At 50.5% G+C, this 8309-nt stretch overlaps 2 protein-coding genes and 1 long non-coding RNA gene across 4 annotated transcripts; 1 reads left to right on the top strand and 2 right to left on the bottom strand.

The window, feature by feature from the left end:
* Positions 1-459: 459 nt before the first annotated feature.
* On the bottom strand, positions 460-1987 carry LOC141030814 (uncharacterized). The gene is made up of 3 exons (XM_073506185.1): positions 1910-1987; positions 1662-1808; positions 460-1140 (listed from the first exon to the last, which is right to left on the bottom strand). The coding sequence occupies exons 1-3, from the start codon at positions 1985-1987 to the stop codon at positions 460-462; spliced, it is 906 nt and encodes a 301-aa protein (XP_073362286.1).
* A 510-nt stretch (positions 1988-2497) lies between these two features.
* Positions 2498-7638, top strand: LOC141030812 (protein synthesis inhibitor I-like). Of its 2 annotated transcripts, XR_012192894.1 has the most exons (5): positions 2498-2912; positions 5908-6005; positions 6119-6913; positions 7061-7232; positions 7588-7638. XR_012192894.1 is itself a non-coding variant. In XM_073506184.1 (4 exons), exons 1-3 carry the CDS (start codon positions 2772-2774, stop codon positions 6903-6905), a joined length of 1026 nt encoding a protein of 341 aa, XP_073362285.1. In that variant the 5' UTR covers positions 2498-2771; the 3' UTR covers positions 6906-6913; positions 7061-7638. The 2 variants fall into 2 exon arrangements, 1 of the variants encoding a protein (XP_073362285.1); XM_073506184.1 differs by having other exon boundaries at positions 7061-7638.
* On the bottom strand, positions 7220-8298 carry LOC141030813 (uncharacterized). The gene is made up of 2 exons (XR_012192895.1): positions 8086-8298; positions 7220-8001 (listed from the first exon to the last, which is right to left on the bottom strand). It is a non-coding gene; the product is annotated as an uncharacterized lncRNA (long non-coding RNA).
* Between the last annotated feature and the right edge of the window lie 11 nt (positions 8299-8309).

The raw sequence follows: 8309 nt of genomic DNA on the forward strand, positions 1-8309 counted from the left end.
CCCCACGCATTGCTGTTATAACCAGGGCCACCACTCAGAGCGTTTTTTGGCTATAGGACAGTGGCCACGTTAGCGTTTTTTTGGCTAAAACGTCACTAAGGTTTGATTTGGACCAGGATTCGTTAGTTTAGAGGTATAACTTGAGCCATCTAACAGCCATCAAAGCAACATATTTCATCAGAGGTATAACTTGAGCCATCTAAGAAAGCATTAGCTAAATAACGTAGCATAGTGGAGTTCAACATAACCATAGATTCTTACAGCCATAATTAATAGATTCTTACAACATTAGCTAAAGACCATAGCATAGTGGAGTTCAACATTGTTCACAACTACTACATCCATACATTACACTTCACTAAACCACCCTTCACAAAAGATTAGCAAAGCCTTCTATCAAAGCAACATATATCATGATAGGTATGCTCTACTTCATCTACCAGATCATCTTCATCTACCTCATTCCTTCAAGATGTCATGGATCAACTTCAACTTCTCTTTGCTCTTCTCAAGTGAATTGAACTGAACAGCTAGCTGGAGCTTTAACTCATCCCTGCATTTTATCAGATTCTCATGTCCCCTCTTGAGATCATACATGTGAAGGTTCAGCTGCACATTCTCTTCTGTGAGTTTTTTCACAGACTTGGTGAGCTCATCAACCTGAATCTTTAAATTGTTGTTGCCTTCAGTTAGCTTTTCCTTCTCTTTCAAATGATTCGTCTTCAGGTTCCTAATGACACTGCCTTGAGCTTCTAGCAGGTTCATCAGCACTTTATACTTCTCTTTCAGCTTCAAGTTCTCTGCCTCTTTCTTCTCCATCTCATTCTTCATGCCAGCCACAGCTGATGCACTGGCAACCTCAGCTCTCTTCTCCTTAGCTTGCACATAGCTCAAATCCAACACCCTGTCCTCCTGTGCACCGAGAAGTTGATGGACATCTTCAACTAGTTTGTCATAGTTGGCATCCAGATTCCTTTTCTCTTCTTTAAGGTGGTGGATAGTAAGTGAACTTTCCAGGTTATCCTTCCTCCTAGCATGCCTGCTGTCTTCAAACATTTCCCAAAGCTTCAACAATGCATTTTGCATTGTGGGAGGCCACTCTGGGTCAACCCACGCAAGAAAACCACAATTCTCACTTTCCTGTAATATAGTAAACATTTATATTGTTACTCTCTCAAGAATTACAATTATGAAAGGGCACTTTTAAAAAATCAACTAAGAGCATAAGAACTACAACCTATACATGTGGTCAACTAAAAAGTGCTACTTCTACTGCAACCTATACTGCCTCAATTAAAAATTAGCATTTACACTGCTAACTAAGCTGCTGGTCATATATACTACTACAAAAAAGTGGGCAATTTAACTAAACATGAATATACATGAGCACATGCCTACACAACATGTTGCAGTGAGCTTCAGTACTAATAAATAACTAAACTATGAGCATCTCCACTACCAACTAAGCTGCTGCCCATATATATTACTAACATCAGGTGGCATGTTTAACAAAGGTGAGCATCAAAGCTACTAACTTACTAATAAATAACTAAACAATGTGCTTCATCATCAGTAGGAGTACTCCATCAGTAGTACTAACTTACTAAACAGAGGCTACCAACTATATTACAGTGAACATAGAGAGAGAGCATGAATCTTACAGGCTGAGCACAAACTAGAAACCTCCTGCCCGTCTCAAATGATTCAAAAGCTACACGACGCTCAGTTGGCAGCCGATGCTCCACGCAGAGCCCTTCTGATGCCTTCTCCAAGCCATTGTAGTCTTGGTCTTCAATACTAGCAGGAATCTACAGGAGCAAATCCCCAAATCAGAAAACCAGATCAGCAAATCCCCAAAATCCTTAAATCAGAAACCCTAACCCTAACTCACCCTAGCTCTACCACTGACCTGATAATGCATACCGTCTTCGGAGGAGGAGATCTGCAGGTTGGACAAGTCATCGCTGCTCTCATCCTCGAAGACCATGGCGCGGCGGCGATGGCGGACGCGGCGGTCTGCGCGGTGAGTGGCGGTGGATTGGAGCGACGAGGGCGATGGGGCGAGGAGAGGGACAGAGTGCGGTTGGCTCCGGTCCGACGAGCCCCGACCCAGCTACATGGTGCGAACGAGCCGGGCTGGAACGAGTGACCGAGCGGGTAGGCCACCGTGGCACCTGACACTTGGGCCGGTCGGTCAGATACGTGGTCAATACGGGCTTATACGACTGTCAGACCGTTTCGCAACACTTAGGCTCTGAGCTGGTACTGAACTGCAAAAAAAATGACTGATGGTACTGATTCGTCACGACGTGCCGAAGTGTGGTAGTTCCTTGCAATTAACTATGTTGTTTAGTTTGTAGCTATGTGCCGTTGGTTGATGCTTGGGAGTTTGGCGCTCCAGCGTAAACAACGTAAGCACAGGCTGCACAACACAGCGTAACGGTAGTGGAAGGAAGCGATGTGCTTTAGGCGGGTATCCCATTTGTCTCTCCGTGGATGTAGGATGTAGTATTATCGCTTATCCCACATACTCGTCTAAAACACGATTTGCCCTTTTATTTATTGCTCCACACAAAGGAATCCCCTCCTCACGCTGCTCTTGCTCGCCACCTGCCCGTGAGCACTGGGCCTGCGCCGCCACGATTTTCCCTTTTTATTTATTCCTCCACATTCCCCTCACGCTGCTCTTGCTCGCCACCTGCCCGTGAGCACTGGGCCTGCGCCGCCACTCTCTGCGCACTCCCGAGACGCTGCCGCTGCCCGCTGCTACGATGGACTGGGAAGAAGCGGCGACTTTGCAGGTGGAGGCCGTAGCGGCGGCGGCGGTTGATTTGTCGCCGGTGGAGGCCGTAGCGGCGGCGGAGGAGGTTGAGGCGGACACATCAGTCAACCGCAGCATCGTCAACAATCAGGTACCGATGCCTTCTCCCCCTTTTATGTATATATATATACTCCAGTGGAAGTAGATTCCAGCAGTCTTTTTTAGAATCTGAGCAGTTTTTTACTAGACTAGATCTTAATTAGAGGAGGATATGTCTAATCGATCTGTCGGTTAAGCGGTGACAAACAATAGCGGCGGCTGCTACGGATCAGCCGGATGATTTCCCCAGGAAATCATCCGGCTAGCCAGCCGTACGATTCAGGCGCGGTGGCCGTTCGATTCATGTGATGCAGCCAGTCTTCCTTTCCTTTCCCCGGGTCTACACACAACGCGACACCACATGAGCTTCAACGCTTCCGCCGTGGCACCGGCGCCGGCGGCCACCCAGCAGCGGATGCTGCGACCCCGACGAGACACGAGGCTGCGCACTACCTGTTGCATCTCTCGCCACGCGGCAGCACTCGTGCTACAAAAAATCAGAGCGACGCCGGCCACCGTCCTTGCCATTGGTGCCTTGCAGCTCCGCCACCCCCACTCTGACCGTGGATGCTTTGCAGCACTGCCGCCGCTCCCGCAGCACTAGTGCCTCCACCACAGCACCGACGCCGCCGATGAGCGCTGCATCGCGCATCACTGGTTCCTCTTCGCAGCGACACACGTGTTGCATAGAACCGCCGACAGCACCGACGAGCGTTTTGCAGCACTGGAAGTTGCCGAGGAGCGCCGTGTCGCTGTGCCCGCTGCCGTCGATGAGCGCCGCATTGCCGGCAACACTGACGGGAGTTGCATCTGAACATTGCAACTACCCCTCTCCACGCTGCATTGAAGCTCCGCCGCCGCGCGTGCACCACCATGCGTGTTGCGTTGTCAGCTTCCGTCGCCGGCGAGATACACGGGTCGCAGCAGCAGGTGGTTTACGCGAGGGAGAACTCCGGCTCGACGCGCCAGCGGTCACACGCTGAAGCTCCATTGCAGCGTCCTCGGCAGCACGCAGTGCTCCATTACAATGCCGGCTGACGTCGATGAACGTTGCATCGCAGCACCGGTGGCCGCCGAGGAGCGCCACATCGCCGGCAGCACTGACGAGAGTAGCATCTGAACATTGCAACCCGCCCACGCTGCATTGAGACTCCGCCGCCGCGTGCACACCACCGTGCGTGTTTCGTTGTCAGATTCCGTTGCCGGCAAGATACGCGGGTCGCAGCACCAGGTGGTTCACGCGAGGGGAACTCCGGCTCGACGCGCCGTCCGTGGCATGCTGAAGCTCTATCGCGTCGCCCTCAGCACCACGCGATGCTCCATTGCAGCGCCGGCACGCGATCCTCTATCACAGCGCCGGCGGTCGCACGCTGAAGCTCTATCGCATCGCCCTCAGCAGCACGCGGTGCTCCATTGCAGCGCCGACACGCGATCCTCTATCGCAGCGCTGGCGGTCGCACGCTGAATCTCCATCGTAGCGCTGGCAGGCGCGCGAGGAAGCTCTATCACAGCAACCCGCGACGCTCGGTGATGCAACCGGCGATGTTGCATCAATTTCGCGGTCGGGATTTGGATGCGCGGGAGGGTGGTCGGCGTCTGAATCCTCTCTATATTCACGGTGGCGGGGAAAGTGGTGGTAGCGGCCGAGAGCTGTCTCCATATCCGGCGAGAGGTAAGGGGGTAAGAGCATCTCCAAAAGCCGCGCAACGCGCGACGCGTTAAAAGTCAGAATACAGCGCCGGGTGAGCCAGGTTTTGCGCGCGGCGGTGCGCTGGCTCCAGCGGTCGCCGCAAAATAAAGCGCGCCCGAGCCGCTCCAGCAGGCGCGCTATATTTTATAGAAATGCGTACATAGTTCAGTCTTCTCCTACAATACATAGTCCATAGTACATAGTTCTACGATACATAAATAAAACGAAAAACTACTACTACTCGTCATTCTCCGACTCGGACTCTGCCTCGGTGATGTCCTCCTCAGACGTTGGAGCGTAGGCGTCAAGGAACCGCTCGTCGCGGGAGTCCCAGGACTACGCATCTTCTAGCGCGATGTTGTATTTAGCGACCGCCTTTCGCGTTCGCTTGTCCTCGTGATAGGCGGCTCGCTCCTTCCTCCTCTCCTCCCTCCCCGCCCTCCTCTCGGTGAAGAACTGTTCCTCATTGATAATATCTTGCGGGAAGCGTTGCCTCCACAACGCCATGGCTTCCTCGTCCATCTCGGCCAGGCTAAGACAGCGCTCCCGCCTCCGGTTTTTGCGCCGATCCTCGTCGGTGATAAGCCGCGGGAAAGGAGCCAACTCATGTGCCCGCTCCGGCGTCGCCACGTCAGTGAAGTTCATGTCCCAACGGGACCGTCGGAGGCGCCACGCCGCAGCGTCGTACGCGCGGGCACCGTCCTGGGCGGTGTCGAAGGTTCCGAGGCCGAGGCGCACGCCACCGCCCAACCGGATCGAGGCGGAGTATGTGCCGGACGGACGCACGCGGACGCCGCGGTAACCCGAACCTCCCCGGCGGCGAGGCGGCATGATGGCGCGGTGGTGTCGTGTCGGCGGCGAGGAGAGAAAGCGCTAGAGGGAGCGAGAGAGAGTGGCAGAGGGCGCCGCAATTTATAGGCGCGCCGAACGCGGTGCGCCAAATCTAGCGTGCGGGCTGCCGCCTTTTCCCGCGCGCGCGCAATCGTTTCCCGCCACCGCTGGAGCGCGCGAAAACGTCCCGCACGTGCTAAAAGCCCAGTTTACCGCGAGCGCGTCTTTTGGCGCGGCTGTTGAAGATGCTTTAAATGGAGGAGAAAGATAAGTTGCGGGCGAGAAAAGTCGCGGAGAAAAGATATGACTGGGAGAGATATGGATGCGGTGTGTGTGGGACCGAGCAAATGACTCGGTAGATAATACTAAGAGTTTTCCTAAACAATAAATAGGCTTGTATCTCATGAGATTTACGACACTCAGTTTTAGTATCAACCCCGGCAGCGGCAAAAAATAAATATAAAAATATAAGTACGTACCAAAAGACAAGTACTCATAATCATCTTTGTCTTCATTTTTTGTGCAGAGACTCACTCCTATTGCAAAGCTTCTCATTACATTGGTAGGAGTTGTAATTGCATTTCAACCTGCTAGTGCTATCAAGATTCCTGAGAGTATTAATGGGTATGAACCTCTTTTTTTTGTTTTTATTTTCCTTATACTAAATGCATAAATACAAGTATACAGTATGCGAATATTTCATGGCCTTTAGTAATTAGTTCTTTTTTAATTGGCAGAGTGCCACTTATTGGGATGGAAGCGGATCTAGAGGACTATGCTAGGTTGGCTCGGGAAGGACGTCGAGTAGCCAAAATGCGCTCGCCATTTACCATGTCAAGGGAAGGTCTGCCTGTGCTTGAAAATCAGACTGGAGTTGCAAAACCACCGCCGGCCTGGTTATATAACAAGATTGTAAATGGCCATGATCAGGTGGTATTTCTGATTAGAAGCGATAACCTGTATATCGGTGGATACATAAATCCCCAAGGAATTATCCATTCATTCGCCGAATATTCAAGTATGCTCCCCGGATCCATTTCTCTAGGAATCGGTGGAAGTTATAGAGACCTAGTTGGTCGTAGGTCAAACCTTGCAAACCTTGATCTAGGCAAAAGGGCAATGAAGAGAGCTTTGAAGATTCTTTCTCGGTACAAACATGGAGTCAGCGACTTCTTTCAGATGACAACTTCACTGGCAAGGTACTCTGTAGTATTATGTGAGGCACAGAGGTTCACGGAGATTCATGAATCTTTACTTGATAAATGGAACTCAAGGACTGGATACTATATTCAGCGGCCTAAGGAGCTCTTAGTTAGCTGGGCTTCACTGTCGTGTGGTGTGCTGGAGAAGTGGAAACCCACCCTCAAATATGGTAAAACCTATTATTATGAGACATTGTGGAACTATGACAATGTACGGTTCAAACTTAGAACATCAAAAACAGGAGCTCCATATCTCTTGAGACTGCTGATAAAGGGCAAAAGATGCCAGGATAGCATAATGGGCTGGGGCCACCGCCCTTAGGTATGCAGGCAAGTATTTTTCTTTCGTTTTATTCATACCATGCAATTTACAATGCTGAATTGGATACTCTGCCCACCATTAGTACCATGAACTTTCCTGGGGTTTTAGATCCATGACAGCAGCCTTGAGCTGAATGTGCTTTTGTTGAACTACAGGTGTGGAGAAGGGCAAGATGGAGTGCAGTGATGGAGTGCTACCCCTCCTCTGGATCTGAAGCCTAATAAGGAATAAATAAAAAGCTACAACACATGGAGTTGACTTGGTTCCTAACTCCATGCTGAATAAATATTCTTCTGGGATGTTACCCTGCCAAGTTGTGTTGAACATGTATTAAAGCATAGGGGCACTTATATCTCCCCTAATAATAATAATTAAACCGGGTACTTGTCTCCCCAAACTCTGGTTTTTCAGTTGGTTCGGTTGGCATGGCACGGCTCGCCGATTTTTCATTCTGTCGATATATCCGATTACCTCTGTCATGTCCGATTACCTCTCATCCCATCGTCCGTATCAATAGGTTGCTGCACTTTGCTTCCTTCATCTGCGTTTTAGGAGCGTCTCCTTGCTGCGGGCATGTTGTTCTCTTACGACCCTGCGTTTTGCAGATGCTACAGAATCTACTCCTCTTTGCTCAGGCCTTCATACAGCGTCTTGTCCCTCGTGTTCATAGGCCTCCCTGCAGTCCTCATCTTCAGGGGTGCTCCCAATCACGAAGGAGGTTGCTGTGCCCTGACATCCTGTCGTGTGCGCTGTCAACAGTTACTGCCTGCTCAGCTACCTTGGTGGCTTGCTTATTGGTAGCACGGTCCTCGAGCCCAAGCCCATCCCTGGCATGCTCAAATGGCGTCATCACAACAATGGCTTGCTCGAACAGACTCATCAGTCTTTCATACGCTTCCACACTCACATCTTCGAGCTTAACCAGCTCTAGTGCCTTGACGTACATTCTTGTATGCCTGAATGTTAGCGCGGTGGCACAGAGCTGGTCTCCCTGGTAATGCTGAAGGTGATCTGGCAAAACATCCCTCACATCCCTTGTCCACCTTTTTACAATGTGCCTTTCTGGTATCTCTGTCATGCCACGATAGTCCATAATCTGTCTCATGCAAAACAAATAGTATAGGTTAGCTCCCAGGATTGGGCTAATGATCAGCTTCACAATTTCTGTACTTGTGCACACCTTAAGAACATGACAGCATAACATGCCCATATGTTCGAACATACCACATTCACATTCAGATTCTGCTCAATTGTCAATCATCTTCACCAGGAAAACAACCCTGCTCCATTTCTCCCTTCTTTTCAGGCCGAGTGTGTGTTGCCCTGTATAATTCATTGTTCTCAGCCTGTTCGACCCGATACCCACCCAACTAGTACAAAATTTGGCCGAATTGCTCGCCCGAG

The sequence above is a fragment of the Aegilops tauschii genome, unplaced genomic scaffold, assembly GCF_002575655.3.
Source record: "Aegilops tauschii subsp. strangulata cultivar AL8/78 unplaced genomic scaffold, Aet v6.0 ptg000473l_obj, whole genome shotgun sequence".
Taxonomy (NCBI): Eukaryota; Viridiplantae; Streptophyta; class Magnoliopsida; order Poales; family Poaceae; genus Aegilops; species Aegilops tauschii.